The following is a 20,990-nucleotide window of genomic DNA, read 5'->3' on the forward strand; positions in this document are numbered from 1 at the left end:
ACTGGGTTTGTCATATTCCACTCTCCTTTGTACACATTAAAAAAAAAGGAAAAAAAATACAGAGGAGGTTGCTGGGGTTTTTAAAGAGGGGGGAAAAAGGGTACCCAAGTCCCTTGATCTTATGAAGCCCTGAACTCCTATATTCCATTTATAGCTCGAGCTGGAATGACATCCCCCTTGATTAGCAAGCTGTCCAATCCAGCTACATGTCTCAGGACTGTATGAGGCACTAAGTGAAATATATATATGCCCTTATAGAGTTTAGCACATTGGGTCCACCTCCAGGGCACAGGCTGTAGCTCATTCTGACCACTGCTCCTCTCCCGGGAACAACTTCTAAGGTGTGGTTGGCTGGTGTTTTGTTTTGTTTTTTTTTTAAAAAAAAAAGTTTTTTTTTTGTTGGGGGCACCTTTACTTTCAAGTTTAAGCAGCACAAAATGGCACCAAAGAAAGATGTAAAGAAACCAGCAGCAGCACCAGCACCAGCACCTGCACCAGCACCAGCACCTGCACCAGCTAAACCCAAAGAACCTGCAATCGATCTCAAGAGCATCAAGGTAAATGGATGAACGTGTGCTGATTGCGGACCCAAAGGGGAATGTTGGTAGAGTCCCAGCTGAGACCTGCAGTGAAATGTTGTGTGTATTTGGTTCCGGTTTGGAGACTGCAGTGAAATGAATGAGTAACCTCAGTCAATGGATTTGTTGAGCTGCCTGAGTTTTTGATTGTTTTGGTAGCTGGAGGGGTATAAGGCATGGCGCATGATTTAACACAAGAGCAAAGCCTGGGGATTTCAAAAGTATTTTGGACTGTGGCCCTCAGAGCTTTTTACCAAATCAGTATCAGTCCGAGCTGTTCAGTAAAGCTAAATTTAAAAGAAAAAAAACCAACAAAACAAAACCCTCTAAAGCAGCAGGTGCATGAGTACAGGAAAGGGTTACTGAAACTTGGAATGCAATGTTTTCCCATAGCACTGTACTAAAACCAAACCTTAATTTGCAGTTTCCCCTCAAATTCCTGTCAAAATTTTTGCAACCACCTCATGACAATTTGGTCATGTGTTTTGAGATCAGCATGGCTTATCTTTATAAGCAGAAACAAAACAAAACAGATTTAAAAAAAAAAAAAAAAGAAAGAAAGAAAAAAGGGATTTGGCAGTTTCATCTGTTTTCTTTTTATTTGTATTGTACAGCAAACATTGATAGACACCATGAGCTGGAAAGCCATGGATGGAAGCGCTTCAAGTGATTTCCTCTCACCTTTACATATTTGCTCAGAATTTGCAATTTGCTGCAAATCAAAAGCAACAAAGAGGAAGAACCCTTTGGAAGTTTCCCTTTTACTGCACTTCCATTTGATCTTATACTGTCTTCAGACTTTGCATGCCAACCAACATCAGTGATTGTTGCCTTGACCCGTCAAAGAAAACTCCTCCGTGTTGAGAAATTCTTTACTTAGGAAAGAGGAGAAGGAGGGTAAGCAGTTAAAGAAATTAAGAGACAGACCAATTTCTCTGGGTAGAACTATAAATAGTTATTCTCCACCTACCTGACAAGCTGATTGGTCCCAGGACCAATTTGCTAAATTCTACATAAGGAATCATGCCTATTATGGAGAAAAGAAGGACTACAAAGGCTCCTAATAGGACCTACTCATTTTCATCTCATGATGCATTCTGTTTCAAATATCTTACTACATATAGTCCCAAGATCATGACCCATTAGTGAAATTTCTTGAAGTTTACTTTAATTTTCACAATCAGTAGTCAGTACTTTTCTGAAGCAGTACGTAGCTTCTCACAAGAGTGAAGTTGAACCCACTGGCAAAGCAGAACAAGAGGAAATTAAAAAAAAGACATTTTTAAGTACTTTGAGAGATCATAGTAAAGACTACACCAAAAGCCCACTGTTTTTGAGAATACTGTCTGAAAATTAGATTAGACCCCACATTTTGCTCATCTCTAGAGATGAAGGGGAATGCAAGCTAGATTTCCTACTAAATAATTTAATGTGATTTGATAGCTTTCTATGTCCAGTTCATTAGGAGAAAAGAGAATTTTCAACTCCAGTGATTCTAGCTAATCTTTCTTTACATAAATAGACTTAATAGCATATTACCAGCTAAAAATGGCAGACTGCAGTCTGAGGCGTCTCTGCAGTTCACTCCTTTACCCAGACAGCTCTCTATAATGGCAGGAAATATATACTGCTAGCACAGAGAGAACGCTTCTGGTTTTGTTATAGTCAGACTGATAAGAGAAGATAGTCTCCCTAAATTATCTTTCTTTTGAAAATAATATCAGACAAAACTTTTTCCATTTTGAAGAGAGGAGAAAAAACCCTGGATTAGCAAGACAAAACTATTAACACTAACATCAGCACGTAAGGATTACTATTCCCATTTCCTAATAAGTGAAGATATGGATAGTGTGATGGAGGTTACAGGACTACCCTGCAATCAAGTGGGTGGCACAGCCCCCTGCCCTGCATGCTTATTACTAGCATGTATCTTTCTGCAAATACCTCCTCCACTCTTCATCATGCCCTTACCAGGCAAGGAGCAGAGTGCCTCAGAGGTGTTGCAAGGGTGGACAAAGACACACCTCCTCCAACCCCCCCCAGTGGGTGACTCTACCCAACGACACAGCCGTGGCCACAAGGTGATGCAGAAACGTATGCTGCACATGAGGGTGATACGTGTGCCCTCTATCCTTGATCTTCCCCTCTCACTCAAGACCCCCACATCGGGCAAGGGCTGCTTAAGCAGACTATGGCATCTCCAGTGCTGGGCTCTTCAAGAAGGCACCTGGAACAACCATGGTACTTTTCATCCTGCCTAGGGGCAGGGACTTGACAACCTCCCAGGGTCCCAACCAGCCACCCTGGTTTATCCTTTTTCACACTTTCAGAGCTCAGGCAGTGAAGGGAAACAACATTTTCTTCTAAGTGATTTACCTGGGAGACATGGCAGTCAGCAATCAAAGACTTTTGAGTCTAAACCCAGCCCCTTACTTAGCATTAATTAACCTTGAGTCCTTCCATTCAACTCTTAAAGTCTCAGTAAGGGAAAAGGCACAGAACCAGTTCCAGCAAAACTTTGGAGCCAGGGGTTACTTAAAGCTAAGCTTTTGACCAGGACTCAGTGAATGATCCTATACTGGGGCTCTTTGCACTGATTTACCAGGTGTGGAGTCAAAGCCTCCAGCACTTTGAACAAGAACATCCCCTCCAATCCTCAGGGGAATTGGTGGCCATGCCAGAGCTTGCTACTAATGAGAGGTGAATGGGAATGCCAGGCTGCAGTGCCACGACAATATGAGGAGCCACACGGCAGGCAAACACACACAAAGGCTTTGTTAGCTTTTATAGACATCCAAGCCTCTTCTAACTGTTATAGCTGGAGTGGGTAAGAGTAGAGCTGCCCAATAAGGGTTTACAGCAGCCAAATAAGCCACATTTGGCAGTGCACTTCATTTTAAATTGGCATCAGAGATTGTAATATTCTCCAAAACAAGCAAGGTGGTTTACAAATGTTGGTAGTGATTCTTTCAGTGGTTCCCTTCCTCTCATGTGCCCTGCTTGGCCCATCTGCAGGGAATCTGTTTTTCTGAGCTTTTTGGAGTGCATGCTTTGAAAGTTAGGCTTTTTCTTTTTTCCTTAAGAGATCTCAAGCTGGGTTCTTGCAGATGCAGACATGCCAAAATTGCTTGTCACTATCAGAAGTTGTGGCAGGTCTTTTACTCTTTTCTGGGTTTCCCCTCCCCACCCCACCCCACCCCCACCCCCCACTTTAAATTAATCCAATGAAAGCAAATATTTGGTGAGTTGCTAGTACTAATAGCAGCTAGTATGGGATTTTCTATTTTGGAGCACCATCTATTGACTCTAAAACTGAGTAACAGGAATACCTAACTGCTAAAGACTCAAATCTCTAAACTCAGCCCTTTCTCAGCTCACCTTAAGTTACGGTACAACCACCACAGGAAGAGAGTCAACACAGGGAGGGAAAACTTGTTTTTAAATGGAAATGTAAAGACCCTTTCCCCTCTTCTCAAGAAAAACCAAAAAATTCAATCTGCTTTGCACAAGCCTTTCCAGACTAAAATGATTATTTCCAATTTTCTTTATTGCTAGCATGGCTTGGATTTAAACAATAAGTACAAAGGTTGAAGATTAAATCATAACTAAGAGAAGAAAAACAGGCCAATGGGTGTATCTGAGAGTTACCACCAGGAACCAACCATGAGTAAAAGCAAAATGACCATATGGGTCATTTTCTTCAGAGAACTCCCGGTAGTTCTGTAGTTAAAACCATAGCCAAGGACACTCCCAAAAAGATAGTTACCTGTCTTGTTAGCTTCCTTCTCCCACACAAGCCTGAGTGAGAAGAAACATTTAGTTGATGAACAGCACTACTATGGGTCTATGTCTGCGATATCTGGGATGAGACATTAATGATGAGGATGTCTCATGCTGGGTTTTGCAACTGAGGCAGTGGGAAATGGATAAAATTCATACTGCCCAAATTGGTTTAACAGGAAAAATGTGGGCTTTCCTGCTGGAAATTTAAGCGCCCTTCCTAGCACACACCCCCAGTCCTTGGACTGAGACCAGGCTCATAACATTAACTGAGATGTTTTGGGATCTGGGTGCTGGAGACGCTGAGTGCAGTGCTGCATAGGCTTCTGCTCTGCAGATGGTGATCTGAACGTGTAGCACCCTGATCCAGTGTCACACCAGGCCCTTTACCTTGTGGATACACCTGTATATCCCTTCTTGAGCAGAAACAGAGATTGGGGTCTTGCAAGTATCCATGGTGTAAGTGAGGTTCATTTGGTACTCAAGGTTTCCCATGCTAGTGTTTTCAAGACTGAAATCCCAGGACACCAATTATGCCATGTCCAACTGCAGATAAGATACCTACATCTTTAGGGGAAAAATAATTTAAAGCTATCAACTTGTAGACTTGCTAAGGCCTTGTGTAACTGTGTGATGCATGACAAAGCCTGCTGCATGGAAGCAAACCTGTGTGATCTTTTGTTTTTAAATACAGAGCTCTTAAGGCAGTAAAAAGTTTCTCCAAGTGTCCTTAATTCTTGTTACATTCATTACTCAAGTAGGTCATCTCTGAACAGACATTGCATTGGATATAACCAGAGAGAGGTAAACTCACTAAAATGCACTGACAGAAAGCTTCTGGGCTGGAGGGCAAGCAGAACAGCAAATGTCAGCTGAAGTGCTGGGAGAGCTATTACACTGCAGACAAACTCCATGTGAAGCTGTGGGGTGAGAACAGGAATGTTAACAGTAGCTTCGCTCATAGGGCTAAGGGCTTTATTAGGAACTGGCAGGTTTTTGCCTGAAATTTTTGGCTCAGGCCTTCAGATGAAGCCTGATCCAGCTCCAGCAACAACTCCAGAAAGATTCTCTAAGACTGATATACCTGTTGAACAAGGTCACCGGTCCCAAGTGTCCTTTCAAGTAGGAAGAGGACGAGTGCAAACATGACTTAGCCTTAAGAGATACAAAGACGCCCACCTGATGCCATTTAGACCAGCTTCCTGCTACTGCTTTGACCACCGAGATACGGTACCATTCAGGATCCACCCCAGAGCAGAGCAGCTCCAGCTAAATCCCTTGCCCGTGTAAACCCCGGCACTGATGCCAGACTCACGGTGGCAGTTGCTAAATCACTGCAGAGTCAAGACATGCCATAAAGGTGTCCCAGGACAAGTAACTTGGACATCAGACTCAGCTATACACCAAGACATCCCTGCAGGACATTGCTGAAAACCAGAAGGAAAAGCAAATAGAAAAGCCCTCACTATACTTTTATTTACAAAGTTTTCATATGGACTTTGCCTCCTTATTTTCCTAAAGTGCTGCTAAGCAAGGAGTCCCTCAAAAGTAGTGACTGCCCATATGTATTAGAGACACATTTTATGTTTGTTAACGTGAAAAATTATTTGGAAAACAGTGATTATTTTTTTTACAAGCTCTATTCTTAGTAATTCACAGCTTTAGCAGCATTTATAAATGATAACTTATGGCCTTTGGAGGGTCTGGGGAGTGACAAACTCCGGTAGAAACACTGGAATTTAAAGCAAATTACACAGTAACATTTCGAAAGCTCACAGAGTAATTTCAAGTGTCAACAGTGGTTGTGTGGCAGACACTTTCTCCCATAAACTAATAAATCAAAACAACCCCACAATATTTCTAAAATACTTTTTAAACCCCCATAGAGCACAGAGTGTAACAGATAGTAACAAGATATTTGAGTTTATCTTACATAAGGCAAGAAGAAGGTGACTAATTTAGCCAATGACAAGTAAAGAAAGAAGCTGTCTGTAAGGAGATATGAAAAAGCCAGTCTGGAAATTTGCCTCCACTTCACTGAGGCTTTATTCCATCTTATACCCATTGCCAAAAAGCACTTTCAACTGGCTGCTTTACCGCATAGTACTTAAATGTCAAGTAGCAATAGTTTAAATAATGTTAATACTCTAACATTGCCACTGGGAGGCATCTTAAAACAACAAATCCCAGAGCCTCACATTTCCGCACACATCCTCTCGATTATACACATTCACACAAAACTAAATGTAATTAGAAAATGGACACTTTCATAAATGAGCACAACTGAGTGCACTTCCACCACGAAGCTAATAAAATCTGTTCAAACTGGTATGACCAACAGATCAGCTAGAGCACATTTCACTCCCAAGACATTTCAGAAGGGCACATTAATTAATTGGCAAGGCACATCCAAAAGTTTTTGTACCACTGTAAAGCAACTGTGAAGTTCCAAGCTTTAAAAATAAACAAACTTGGAAGTTACACAGAATGCTTAGAAAAAACTCAAATTCATCTGCAGTCCATTAAATTTAAAGAGATTTTGAGCTATTCTTCCAAAACTCATGGTATCTCACACAATTTTCTCTCTTGTATTAAGGGTGGTCATTTTTATTGTTTCTTCAATTGTATTTCCAGGCAGCTCTGTTCTCAAAACTGAGCTCTCTTTCTCAAGAGCTCATCTGCTTCTAATATTTTTCCACCTCATAAAAGACATGAGGACAAATCCATCAGACTGTTGATTCTTACTTAAATGAGAAGTAGCCTCTCTAAAATCTGTGGCATTGATCGTACAAGCTATCGATCTTGGGTGAGAGACGGAAGAATGACAGCCTGCTTTTCAGAAGGGATTGAGAAGTGTGTAATCGAGCATTCAGTGATGTCTACTGGAAAAGATGTGCAGCTGTATTAATCAAGGAGCAGGCATTAATGGTGAACAGTTATCATATGAACTGCTCTAGGCACAATCCTAGTTTATCTCCACCCAAAAATAAAAAGAATCCCTCTAGTCCTGAATAGAAGGCTAAATATACAATGAGTATCCTAGGGGACTCTCCTATTTTCTCCTCTCTGATTTCCCAAGATATCTGATATGCTCTTAGTCTCTGCTACAGATACAGTACCTTGAAATATCTGATGACTGTCCAATGAAATCCTAATATTATTCCCTTCTCTGTAATTTACCCAAAGGGTAACAAGCAGGTGGAGCAGCTGAATGCTTTAACTCCCAGCAGCATCTTTCCCCAGGGCTTTTCACCCTGCCCAGACATTTACACATTTACAGTGAACACAAAGCAACCATCACTCAGCACACCTGTACTCAGCCCCAGTGCCCACTGGCCTAAACAAGTGAGCACAGCCCCACGCTGCAAAGGTCAGGGCCCTAAGACCCATGAACGAGTGATTTGGAGGGAAATTAGGAACTTTGATAACAATTTGGAAATAAAGTTTTGTGCAGATTGGGTCTTCTGCTTAGCTGGTGATAAAGAGTTGCATACAACTCTATCCACCACATCCTATATAACTGGGACCTGGTCAAAATGCCTCTACCTAGCAACAAGATGACTAGAAGGTGGTCACAAACTACACAGGGAAAAGCCTTAATCTTCAAAACAAATGAAAAAAAAACCAAAACACACCACCTTTTGCTTTGTCTATAAATAAGGGATAAGCCAAGTTAGAGAAATCCAGGTCCTTCTGGTCTTTCCATGTGTTGCACTTCCTTCAACTTTTCATTATACTGGGGGGAAGCAGGGCAGGGAGTTCATTATTTTAAGCTGAACTCCCTAAATTTCAACAATATCAACATTTTCCCTAAAGCCCTGAGACTCATCATGTCCTCTGACAATCCATACAGCACTGCCAGTATCAGAACAAAGATCACTGCAAAATATTTCTCTCTACTTTTTGAAGTTTATGAAAGCTCCTTATAGGATCAGAAATTTTAATTGTTTTTAAGTGATGTTTGAAATACTTTCTACAATAAGGCCCTTTGTAGGTGGCCTTACTCAAAGCAAGTAGCATTTTAAGCCCTCAACAGACCCTATTGGCTTAAAGCAGGGTGATCCTTAATTCAAGTGAATGCAACATGCCCATGCTAGAATATTTCATCCCACCAGAACTCTGCCTAGTGAGCTTTTATTCAAGAATCAGCAATAAAATGAAGGGTTGATATGGTGCACTAGTATTTCCTCATCTAAATTCTGAGCCAAAGTCTCACATAGTCAAAAGATCAGCTTATATGTAGATGCTTCTCAATTTATACATATTTGATAGCCCATTCAAGCCAGATGGCCAATCCAGGTATCAATTTTCTATGCCCAAGACAAATGCACCCAAATTATTTTCTGCTTGACATCTAAAGTCTTTTGAGATTAGTGTTGTTTGTAGCCAACAATAACGCTTACCTGGAAGTAAGCAAAAATGTTCAAGAACATTAATCTAAGTTTTCCTTTAAAAACATCTTTTTTTGTAAACCTGTTTTCCATGGAGCTTTTCCTAGTTGCCAGCACTGGAGAGCAAGAGGCTGAGGGCAGAAGGAAAATTCCGCAAAAGGCAACACACTGCATTGACCCAGGCAACATTTCAGCTCTGCCAAAGTCTTTAGAAGGCTCTTCTATTAATGCATTGGGACTGATGGCCAAGATCTGTATTAGCTTTCTCACCGCCTACATCCTGCTCCAGCCAGTATTAATCAGGAGGTCTGCACTGTGCTGAACCTATGTTAGATAATTTAGAGTCAAGCATCAAACCCCTTTTTGATGCAACCACACCTGATCATGGCTACACTTTGTTCTGAATGCATCCCTGTTCCTACAGGCTAATAGATTAACTATAGCAGAAAAAAACCAAAAAATTATGGATTGACAGTGGAGCCTTTTTCACACTTGGTGTACTTTCAGATATTTCTCCAAAAATGCAAATAATCTGATTGGGTAGAATTTTTTCCAGCTAAAATTCCAGCATGCTTAGAAAATTCTTTGCAGTTCTATCTTTAGTTTTTAAAACAGGAGGTAAGAGGTCAATTTTCAATCAAATATTTTGATCTATTTTGATTGTTCAATTTTTAAAAAATAATAATACAAAAAACCCCAAACAAACAAACCACACACAAAATAAAAAACTCCCCCTCAGTAAAGTTAAGTCTGCTTGGATTTGATTCTTTTTTTCAGAGCCCTCAATATACTGAAAAGAGACGTTCACAAGTGTTATGCTTATTTCAGGGTAACTAGGCAGGCTTCAGGAGAAAATTTCCTTCACTAATCACATATTGTCATTAGAAAATGAGGAGCAGTGAACGCTTAACAAAGGAAATCAATAGAAACGAGGGAGGGAATTTGAGTTTGCAACAGACAGTCTGTTGTCATCACAAAACCGTTCCCACCTCTGCTCCATGGCTCTCTTAACCCAGTTGAGATGACGAGGAAATGAAGAAGTTTGGAACAGAGTTTTCTAAACCTTTTAAAATGTCTCACAGCATCAGTTTCAGAGATTTTACATGGGCTTGGAGGATGCTACATGGTGGGACTAGATCTTTGCTACTGAAGAAGCTGCAGCCTCTACCTCCTGCAACCTACCTAGAAACTCTCCACTTGTAGTCCCACCATGACCCCTCCACTCTGCAACCCAAAAAGCAAGTAGCCCTTTCCTCACCATCAGTCATCCTCCCAGTTCACAAAGCCTTTTGGAGGTCTTAGCTTCTATCACAGCTTGCCTCCATATCACAAAACCCACAGTAGTACGACCTTTCACCACACCAATGTGCTCTGAAGCGGCATACTGGTGCCCTGCCTAACCCCAGCCCCAGAGGAAGAGTGTCCGACAGAGCACAGACTACTGCGAATGCAAATTTCCCACTGACCTGCAGGGTACATTTATGCACCAGCCGCTAACCTAGCAACACAGGATCCAAAACACAGGGATAATTTTTCCCTGAAAAATGTTCAAAATTTGGAAAACATGACCAGTGAAGAGGAGGACCTTCACAGTTGGACACCACCTCCATCAACGGGTTAATCTGCTTGGTACCAAGAACTGGATCACACTGAGCAGACCAGGAGCAGCACACTCATCTAATGCTGAGAGCTATATTAACCTCACAAGGGGGTGAGCAAACCCCAGCAATGGTACAAGGACCATCCAGCTGCATCTAACACACAGCCTGTGTGCCACATGTAAAACCAGCCAGCTGGGCAAACACGTGGCACTTCTCACCCTCAGTGCTCCTTGCTCACTGACTTCATAGCGTATTGGAGAAATAGAATCCTTCCCTATAAGGAAGTCCTAGTGGGTCTCGACACGGAATATCTCCTCTTGACAGTATGGACCCAGAAAGTGCTGACATGAATCAAACTTACTGCTTGCCACTCCCTGCCCCTCTCCAGCCTCCTAAAAATAGCCATCATAAGATGTCGATCAAGACATGGAGCCTCCTGTCACTTTGCCCTAAGAAAGCTAAAGAACTCGTCGAGGGGAGGGACCACTTCCTTCTGACACCTAATCCAGGCAATGCCGTCAGCACCGCCAGATAAATAAGGGGAAGAAAGGCCAGGAAAGCAGGACCACTCTCAGGACCTCTCAGCTAATCCCTCCTGCACGTCTGCTGCTCTTCTTCCCAACTCTCAGCCATGGTGGGTCCACTAGAAAGCTAATGGTTAGCAGTGAGCCAGTGTATTTTACATAAGTAGATCAGACTTCTCGCTCAAGTTACTTCTAAGGGGGGGAAGGACAATCTAGAAAACAGTTTAGATTTGCTTGGCTTTCCTCCTTAAACCTTAAAGACTATGTGAGGTTTTCCAGTCAGCCTCAACTTCTGCACCAGGCAATAGTAGACGTGCAGCTCCTGTAGCTTCAGACAGAACAGTTACAATTCGCTAGTGCTATCTGCTAAGCTTTCTATTACTTAATTTTTTTAAAAAAAAAATCTGATGCGACTTGCTAAAGTGGCAAAAGAAAATAATAATATATTTATGTAAGAAAATATAGTTTAGTACTTTATGAAACAATGTACTGTCAAAAACTAATTTGAAACACAAATGTTGAGTCATTTGATTTCTATGTTAATGTAAAAAAAGCTGCTTGTTAAGCAATTTTACCTCAGATGGTCTTAGTAAAACAGGTCTATACTAAAACAGTAAGTGACCTGATGGTACATTAGCGACTTTGTTAGTTAAGAAACTAGATTTTCATTGCTTCTAGCCACAACCTCGGCTTTCCCTGGGATGCAAATTTTAATGGAATCTTTAAGAATAGACCTGGTGATGCATTTTTACAAGAGAAGTTGCTAGTTCAGGTTGCTATGGCCTAATTATGTTAGGTAAGACAAATGTGAGAGCACTCAGCTGCTTTGTGCTTTCTCTCAGTGCATTTTCAGCAGTACTAGCTCTTTTTCTCTCTCTTTTTTCCCAACTGCAGTCCTTCACTCCTGACCAAATTAATGGTAAGTGAAATAAAAGTTAAACTTTAACAAGGGGCGGGAGGGGAAACATAATGGCTACCAGATGCTAAATATTCACTAGTCTTAACAGCTCTTTTGCTACCTGCGTTACTTCTGCACATCTGAAAGGCCCCATTTTTGCTGTTTTGGAAGATGACTCAAGGATTGAGCTGGATGCTTTAGAAAACAAACAGGTTCTCCCCCAGCCCCCCCTTCCTAAGCTATTTTTTGTGATTGATTTCCTTCCAACAGATCGAGTTCTCCAAGGAGCAACAGGATGGTAAGTTACAAGAGAGCTGGTGTGTTTTACATGTATGTGGGTTCAGAGAGGACCTACAGGCTCAGAAGTTCAACCTTTATGAACAGATGAGCTAGGACTTCAGCTGGTATAAATCACCAGACCCTTGACTTCAGAGGAGCAGTGCTGACTTCTGTTGAACAAGAATTTGATTGTAGATTTAGGTATAATTTATCTGGGTGCTTATGTGCTGCCCAAGCTGAGAAGTTTAAGCCATGATACAAAGAGGAAATATGCTAGTGTTACCAGCTCTACTTTCTGAACATTTTTCAGTTGTGCTCCTGTACTGGCCATTCACAAGGATGCTGAAAATGGGTCTTGCATTTGAAAGTCATAGGGGAAATAGGCAGATGAAGGACAACAGAAAGATGGGGTGGGCTGAAAATTTTAGGTAGCTGCAGTGACATTGCAATTTTACATGAACAGGAGATGCAAGAGGCCTACATGTCATTTTTGCCAGGAGGTGTTGTGGTAAGGGAGGAACAAAGGCTATTTTACTATAAACACATTTATGAAACAAGGAAATGGTTAGCAAATAAGTGACTTGTGTAAACTGTTGCTTATAAATACAATATTCCGAATATGATGCAATTCTTGAGCATCTTGCTGTATTCTTTGCTTCACAGCAGCAGCAAGTTCCATTATTTTTTTTCTAGAAAGATCTGATTAAAAATTGTGACATGAACAAAAATTCCCACTGAAGCTCTGGAAGCCTAAGCTGGAGTGTTTAAAATATCCTAAAGATGCATTTGGGCTATATTAAATAACATAGGTTTAAAAAAAATGTCAAAAATTCGGTAGCAAATATAGTAGACTTCTCACTGTGAACAAAGTATTTAGAATGGAAGACACAAGGATTTACTAGAAATCCAGAGGGAGAGGAATAGCTAGAAGCAGGTCTTAAGAGAAAGCCCTAAACTTCCTGAACACCAGCCTGCTCTGGGTTACACAGTCAAAGCAATAAGGAGAGGTATAGTGCAGGAGACTGGAAACATTTCTCCTCCTGCAGTCCAAATACTCCCTGTCACAAAGAAAATTATTTGGACTCCTTCTCACTTTTTAGTTCCAAAACTTTTACAAAAGTGTTGGGAGGATTCGTGGAAAAATGGCATCAATTCGAAGCTGCTGGCATATATAACAAAGCAAAATATTTCTTTCAGCTTCCTTACATATTTCAGATCATCCAGCTGCTGTAATGCTGAGATGACTGAACCAAGCAATGGAGCAATTAAAAGCTACTTGACAGAGGGAGAGTTTCCCAGGAACAGAGATGTCCCACCCTCAGTAACTATTTCCATCCACACAGGCTGACGCACCAGCAGCTGAGTAATACCCTCCTCAGAGAGGGACTTTAGACATGCTTACCCCAACAGATGGATAAACTAGGACTAGCTTTAAATAAAAAGAAAAACCCCACAGCAAAGATAATATTGCAGTGAAACGCATGCCTGAGATACAAAAATAAAATCAGGCCTTTTCTCCAAGCTGGGAAGCAGCATTCAGAATCCAGCGAACATAAAACTTCACGGGATTTACAGAACAGAGAAACTCTCCTGATGGCTTTGCTAAGAGCAAACTGGCATTGTTTTACACCTCACTCTGGCTAAATGTCATTAATGCACCAGATGAAAGATTGGATCATATGGTATAAATCACTACAGTTCTATTGACCTCAGCTGCTAGAGCAGGAGCTGATAACAAGTTGGTATATTGTAGGAGGAAGCTCTAAACAGCTCCAGAAGGCCTTGATTTCATACCCTGCAATAAAAGCTGTAAGGGGAGAGGGTTAGCAGTAAAGGGTTATAGGTCTCTCACATCAGACAGTAAGAAGATTAGTTTCAGATGTATTAGTTTACAGCCTAGCAGGCCGACATTGTGTATCAGCAGTTTTATTGGGTGCTAGCAACTCCTCCACTAAGGCAGTATATGGATGGCAAAAGCAGGAACCTAAATACCTCTGCATCACACGTCCCCAGCACAAGATGAATGAAGACATGATTTGAAATGTGGCTTATTACTCCTAAATCTGCCCCAAGGCACAAAGAACATTCCACCTACACAAGCTGCGAAACACAAAGCCTGTCTAGCTGCTGGAAGTGCATCACAGCCAAGGGAAAGCAATTTTGCTTGGCTTACTTGGAGCTAAAACACGGCACCATCACCATCAGACACTGCAATGCAGAAAAGATCAACAGCACAGTTCAAGATGCTCTTGACATAAGAGGTTTGAAGATAGCTTTTTAGCTAGATCCTTGCCCCCCACCTCTTTTTTAAAAAGCATGTTTCTTTATTCAACAAATTCTCTTGAAAAACTCTAAAAATACAGTAAGATGATTAACATGGAACTTTGCAGCAAAAGATGAAGACTGGCAATGCAATGAAGGCAACTGTCTATGCTGATTTTTGGTAGCAGAAATGTCTGTAGCAAAGATGAAATAAGCGAACATTGATCACTTGGCAGCACTGAAAGAAGCAAAACCTCAAAGTGTATGCACTGCAAAAGCACTGGAATAAGGCACCACACAAGTACTGCCAACTGGAAAAGCTGGATGTACATGCATCTGTAAGAAGCAGGGACAGACCTCAAAGGGAAGAGGGAGCAAACATGGGTAGAAACGTCATTGTAAGGCACTTTTAAAGGAAAACAAAGGTAGAAACATTTGAAATCTACCTTCAAGGTTCCCATTAGCATTGTGTAGTTGAGATGCTGGGATTGCAGGCAGGACTCATCAAAGCAGTCAGATGTTTTGCACCGCTGGGACTTTGACAGAAGGGTCTCAGTCCTCTGGTGAGATAAGGTGGAGTGGATAACATTTTTGCCTTCTGCTGCTATGTCATGTAAAGAAACCTGCTCTTGAATGGCAATGTGTTGTAGAAAGCTTATCTTTCCCCATGCTTAAAATAACTGTGGGGTCAATCGCAAAACTATTGATGGTTATTAGCGCCAGGAAAGCTGTGAAAGGTAGATATAAAAGTTTAAAAATAGTGAAACCAAAATGCCAGAGGGGAGGAGTTTTTTCTTGGGATTGTGGGCCAAAAATTCCCCTGGCTAACTCCACTGGAGTTGGTGGAACAGTGCCAGATGACAACAGGCTCACATCTTTGTCAATACAACTTTTCAATAGGGAGCTGCCTGGCTCAATTTGACTGTTACTCTCCCCTTGCAGACTTCAAGGAGGCCTTCCTCCTCTTTGACAGGACTGGTGATGCCAAGATCACCCTGAGCCAAGTTGGCGATATCGTCCGGGCACTGGGGCAGAACCCTACAAATGCTGAGATCAACAAGATCCTGGGCAACCCCAGCAAAGAGGGTAAGTACCCTACAGTCTCTCATGAGCCCTTCCTGAGGCTGAGGAGTCACAATATAGTCATCAATAGTCACAGCAGGAGGGAGAGAGCTTTTGTTCTGATGGGGAGCAAGGGGGACTCTGCAGCAACAATACACAGAATTTTTCCTGTTCCTTTATGAGGATGATGGGGAATACTGTTCTCAGAAAGAGGAAAACCTTCTTCTTGAGAGAATTCTATGTAGGGACCATTTTGGTATCAACTTGGTGTAGGTGTAACACACTCATTGCTGCTCACAGCCCATTTGTGCCCCAGCCCTTGCTGAGGAGCTGCAAGTCCATTTCTAACAGCTGATACTCAGCCCTTCAGGTCCTTCCAGTGCAGGATCTTCTGCAGAAGCCAAGACATTCCCTGGGACTGGAAACCCACCTGTATATTTCTGCTGACTGGGGTGGTCTGCTCAAAGCTCCTACAAACCTAGGCATGCTGAGGCATATGTTGGCCATTTATTGTAGTGGCCATTTTCTATTTCCTTTTTTCTACCCCCTTAGAGGTAAGAGAAATTGTAAATATTGTAGTCATCTCTTTCTAACAAGGATGTAGCTGCAGGTGATCCCTGATTTCAGTCATGCAGAACCATATTAAGATGGACTAAATTATATTCAGACCCTCAGGCCTGGTAAAGATGGCTCTGAGGAACAATGCAGAAGACCAAAGTTAAGCATTAGCACCAGCAGGAAGCACTGAGCAGAGGACTAACACAGAGGTGAGACCATGACAGTACTTTAAGTGACTACAGCAATAACTGACAGTGATTTTGATACAGCTGCATAGCAAAATAGTTTCTGTAACAATTATATACTCAAAAAATCTCTCACATGTTTCCATCTATTGTATTTCATCACTGTCCAGATGAAGGCTGCTCTTCGCAAAGATCCATACAAATAAAAAAAAAGAAGAAAAATTCTTTTATTTGGCAGCCTTGCTCCAACAAAAAAACATTTGGGGAAGGCCTCACTGAGGACTACAACTTCTGGCTCATGACAACAAACGGGTTAGATGCCCTAAGCTTGTGAGCCCTGAACGTGTCAATAGTAAATTTGGACACCACCTCCACTAAACATTCCTATTTTTGATTAGTTTATTATTTTGCTAACAGTCTTTGCTACCACATCCAAGAGACCCTGAAGATGTCAGTAACATGTCAGCAACCTCAGGGGTTTGTCTAAGTCACAACATTACCTTTTCCCACTGTTGGGGTACAAGATTTCTCTTTTACTGTGTTCTGCAGTTCCCCAACTCCCCAAATCTTTACAAAGATCAACTCAGACAGCAAGTTTCATTTCTGAACGGAAAATACAACATGCACATAAGCATATAATATTATGTGAGAAGAGGGCTGGAGCAAGGATGTGGGAAAAAAAATAAAATGGATGTGAAAACTAACTCCCACAATAAGAGAGAATCCAGATTCTACAAAGGCCCTGTCAAATCCCAAAGCAAAGACTAAAGTAAAGAATGGAAAGAGGTATGCAAATGAGGTGGGAGGTCCTCCCGTATTTCAGGGCAAGTATCCCAAAAGAACAGACATAGAAATATCTAGCATGTGGCAACTGGTGCTTTCTTTCCAGAGATGAATGCCAAGAAAATTACTTTTGAAGAGTTCCTACCCATGTTGCAAGCAGCTGCTAACAACAAGGATCAGGGTACCTATGAAGACTTTGTTGAAGGTCTTCGTGTCTTTGACAAGGAAGGCAACGGCACAGTCATGGGGGCTGAACTCCGTCACGTACTGGCTACACTGGGTAAGGGATTATTGTCTTTGTGAGCACTTTTAAAATCACTGCTGTTTGAAGGCATGAGAGAGGGAGGAAAGATATTCTAACCAATTTGGAGACGTAGGAGGCTACAAAGCCAGACAAGATTCTGGGTTTCCTAACTGTGAATCCACAAGGAAAGCAAACACAAAACTCAGTAGAAAGTCCAAAGGAAAAGCTTTTGTTTATTACTTCTAAATTAAGACTAGGTATCAAAAGTGTTATTTGAGGAATAGAGAGGAAGGCTGTAAGCCTCAGTGATGTAATGCACGTGGACATAGGTAGAGGATTTGCTGCATAGTTTCTTTACTCTGAATGAATAACTAGAACCCCTGACTATATGCAAGTGCAAAACTTCTAAAGAAAGTTAAAATTAATGCTCAGTTCATATATAGGTCATTTTATTACTAACTCAGGCAAAAAAGGGAAGCCTTTGCAAAAAGGCTGTAGAGTTCAGCTCAGCTGCGTGAAAGAATAAACCAAGCTCTCTCCACTCTCCAGGTGAGAAGATGACAGAAGAGGAAGTAGACGAACTCATGAAAGGTCAGGAAGACTCCAATGGCTGCATCAACTACGAGGGTAGGTGCAAGAGTTCAACACCCTCTCACTCTACATTTCTTCTCTCTCTCACTCGCTCTCTTGAGTTTCATTGCAGTTGGCTTTTAGCTTCTCAGGCAAATCAGTCAGACAAAGCTACAGCTGAGTTAGGTCGAAAGGCTTATGCATGAAAACAACTGTTGCAATATGCTTTGCCTGCCGTCACACCACTCAGACTAGGCTCAGCCAGAGCAGAGAAGGCTACTTCAGTCGATGCCAGATTTCTAGACTCTCTGACTGTGTAGAGCAGTTGCAGTGATTGGAACCAATCCTATAGTTAATGCTTAGGCAAAGTGTTCTATTTGCCATATAATTAGTCTTATCACACTTAAGCAGGAAGAGAATTTGTACAACATTAAACACTTAAAACTTTCTATCACATTGTTGGGTCAAATCTGATCAGGAACATGTATTTTCAATGCCATCAGCTCATGAACAGCTGTTATTTTAAAAGGTATTCCCCAAAGTAACATTTGCTGCTTCTTCTAACTAGCATATCTGTATTTTTCCACAGCTTTTGTAAAGCACATCTTGTCTGTCTAAGTGGACTTCCCCAGATACCAAATGGTACGTTGTTCTTATTTGCACACTTAATTTTGCCTGTCTGCTATGCTTAAAGGCTTCTACATGCTCATGGCCAGATATAGGTTGTGAAACCAATATGACACCACCTTCCCAATGATACAAGCAGAAAAGGATACTGCTGTCCAAGAGCAAAGAAAGCAGGAGTGCCTGTTCCCAGTTCTATAACTGGTTGGAAAATGTGTTTAGTGAATTTTTCAAACATACCCAAATTGTGAAAAGAAATGTTCAGTTTATTCATGAGTATAGAAGTACTCAGGCTTAAATATAACTCTAGATCTCTGTTGTCATACAAAATCAGAGTTTAAACTATGCAAACTGGCAGCCTGAGACATTTATCCTACAAGCACATTGAGATTTTGTTTTAGAAAAGGAAATCAAAGCAATGCCTTCTGATAATTTATAAGTTTCTGTAAAGACAGAGTAGCCTGAATACTTGTGAGAACTACTGAGAACAGCTTTTTAAACAAAATAATCACCGGAAAAGAGTATTCTAACAGTCATGATCAATAGTTAAAAGGGCTTCAAAAGTACCCAGTCATTTAGCAGTTCTACAAGTAAGGAAACAAAAAACAACAACAACAAAAAAACAAAACAAAAAAAAAGCAAAAAAACCAGCACTAAACCTTGATATGCTGCCATTTTGTCCAAAGAAAAACCCAGCAGCTGTCTTTAAAATGCAAACATAAAATATTTTGGGTCTGTGGGTTTATTTGAACCATTAGTTATTCTATACCAGGGAAGATATATTCCAAACTCCTGTATGAAACACCACCTCAAAACAAAAAACAAGGGCTCAGTTTGTCATTTTCAAAGTGTTTCTTCAGCCAATGTTGACCTCAAGTCCAACTCTCCCATTCCTTCCCAGAATAAGTCAAATTCAGAAAGACCAGATGGCACTCAAGATTTGCCTGAAAGTCTGTCACCATCAACATGGAAACTGCATAGAACTGGATAACGTGCCTCCAATCCCACCACTTTTTACCAGTACATCCATTTGTATCACCTCGGGGTCTCTACATTTTCATTTAAAAAAATCACTGAACTTTCACAAGGACAAGCTAGATGGAATAAACTGCTACCATCCAGGATCCATCCATCCCAAGCATGTTTTTCCATGTTGTTTGCATTGAAACAATGTAATCTCTTGGAAAAAATAAAGTATCAATAAATCCCTGTGGTCACTTTGTGGCTATAACGTCTTTTTTAACTCTGAAGTTTTTCAAACCCACTCAAAGCAGCACTCAGCACTTAATTTGGTGGGTTTTGGTTTGGTTTTTTTTTTCCTTTTTCCTGTGTATTGTATTTCACCAAATAAAGTTTTATGGAAAGAAAATATATAGATACAACTCCAGGAGGTCACTCTATTTAGTCTGAATGAAGGGTGTTTTCTTTGGGGACTGGGAGGAGGAATAATTAATGAACTATCTCAGCACTTAAACGTTTTTGGGAGGAGACTTGGTAGCTGGTGTCAGAAGAGCGCCCAAGGTGTCACCTGCCCTGGCACACCAGGCAAGACCCAAAACCAGCTAGGGTGGCCCTGCTGTGGGGGTCTACACAGAGCCACTCCTCCCAGCAAAATCTCTGTAATGCTGCAACAACAGGTCCACAGCACTGTTAGGAAAGGGTCCTAGCTACCACCTGTATTCATTGCTTTAAGGACAACTAGAAAAAGCCATCAGAAATACCAGCCACCCTAAAAGGCTCTGTACCTGGAACCAGCCCTGGGGCTTTCATTCACTGGGCAATGGCAAGAGAAGCCCAATTACGCCTTTTGCAATGACAGTGGGAATAGCCATTGCTCAGGAAAGTATTGTTACCTGCACATCTCCCTGCCCTTAAATGTAGCTCCTCTCTCTTATCCTTAAGCGTTCATGGAACTGTCTTAATCCCCATCTGAGCGTCAGCTTGTTCTATTAAAATCCAACTTCACCTTATTAAGTTACTATGTATGAAATGACCATAATTCAAGTGCCAACAGGTGCAGCAGGGCACAGCGAGGGTGGCTGGCACCAGAATAAACTGTAGCCCTTGGAACAGCAGCTGTCTCTTTTCTGAGGCTTCCCAAAAAATCTGCCATTTAAACCCTCACCATGCTGGCTGACAGGGCCAAATGAATCTCTGAATTATACCCTGCCCAGAGGCTCATGCCAGCAGGTAGTTTACAGGGGACTGCAGTTTCTACATGCACAACGGGAAAACCCCTTAACAGGTGGAAGAAAGAAAAGGTAGTTGTTATTTAACCTTATTCTAAAAAGGCAATGAAAAAAGCATGAGATACATTAAAGCAAGTTATTTATAGGGACTCAGCCTGGAGGGCACTTCTTCAAAGGACACCCTACTGTTCCTCAACATACTGCCTATATACACAGCCTCCATGTGGTTCCTCTTTCCAAGAAACTGCAGATCTCAGTTGCTGGGAAAGCAAACAAACAAAACCCAAAACATTTTACCATATATGCTGTAATCCTCCTTTTTACACTGCCCTGTCACGCTGCATTGACATGTAGTCACAAAACCAGCCAAGTCCAAGGTTGGACACAGCTTTAAAGGAAAGGCTGAAATTTCCATCAGATTTTCCTTTCTGAAACTGCAAATGTTAATAATTCTAAAATATC

General features: G+C 41.4%; 1 protein-coding gene across 2 annotated transcripts; it reads left to right on the forward strand.

The window, feature by feature from the left end:
• The first annotated feature begins 264 nt into the window (after positions 1 to 264).
• MYL1 (myosin light chain 1) lies at positions 265 to 19,556 on the forward strand. 2 transcript variants are annotated; one of them, XM_005441495.3, is made up of 7 exons: positions 265 to 557; positions 12,043 to 12,070; positions 15,256 to 15,399; positions 17,008 to 17,181; positions 17,695 to 17,772; positions 18,305 to 18,357; positions 19,241 to 19,556. In XM_005441495.3, exons 1-6 carry the CDS (start codon positions 438 to 440, stop codon positions 18,331 to 18,333), a joined length of 573 nt encoding a protein of 190 aa, XP_005441552.1. In that variant the 5' UTR covers positions 265 to 437; the 3' UTR covers positions 18,334 to 18,357; positions 19,241 to 19,556. The 2 variants fall into 2 exon arrangements, with proteins under 2 accessions (XP_005441552.1, XP_005441554.1); XM_005441497.3 differs by lacking the exons at positions 265 to 557; positions 12,043 to 12,070 and adding exons at positions 10,896 to 10,984; positions 11,769 to 11,793.
• Positions 19,557 to 20,990: the final 1,434 nt, after the last annotated feature.

The sequence above is a fragment of the Falco cherrug genome, chromosome 8, assembly GCF_023634085.1.
Source record: "Falco cherrug isolate bFalChe1 chromosome 8, bFalChe1.pri, whole genome shotgun sequence".
NCBI classification, from domain to species: domain Eukaryota; kingdom Metazoa; phylum Chordata; class Aves; order Falconiformes; family Falconidae; genus Falco; species Falco cherrug.

Bases quoted from the DNA above. Each gene is read 5' to 3' on its own strand.
- MYL1 (XM_005441495.3), top strand. From the start codon at position 438: ATGGCACCAAAGAAAGATGTAAAGAAACCAGCAGCAGCACCAGCACCA. The intron at 12,071-15,255 runs GTAAGTTACAAG...CTCCCCTTGCAG, and splicing joins CTCCAAGGAGCAACAGGATG to ACTTCAAGGAGGCCTTCCTC. The intron at 15,400-17,007 runs GTAAGTACCCTA...CTTTCTTTCCAG, and splicing joins GGGCAACCCCAGCAAAGAGG to AGATGAATGCCAAGAAAATT.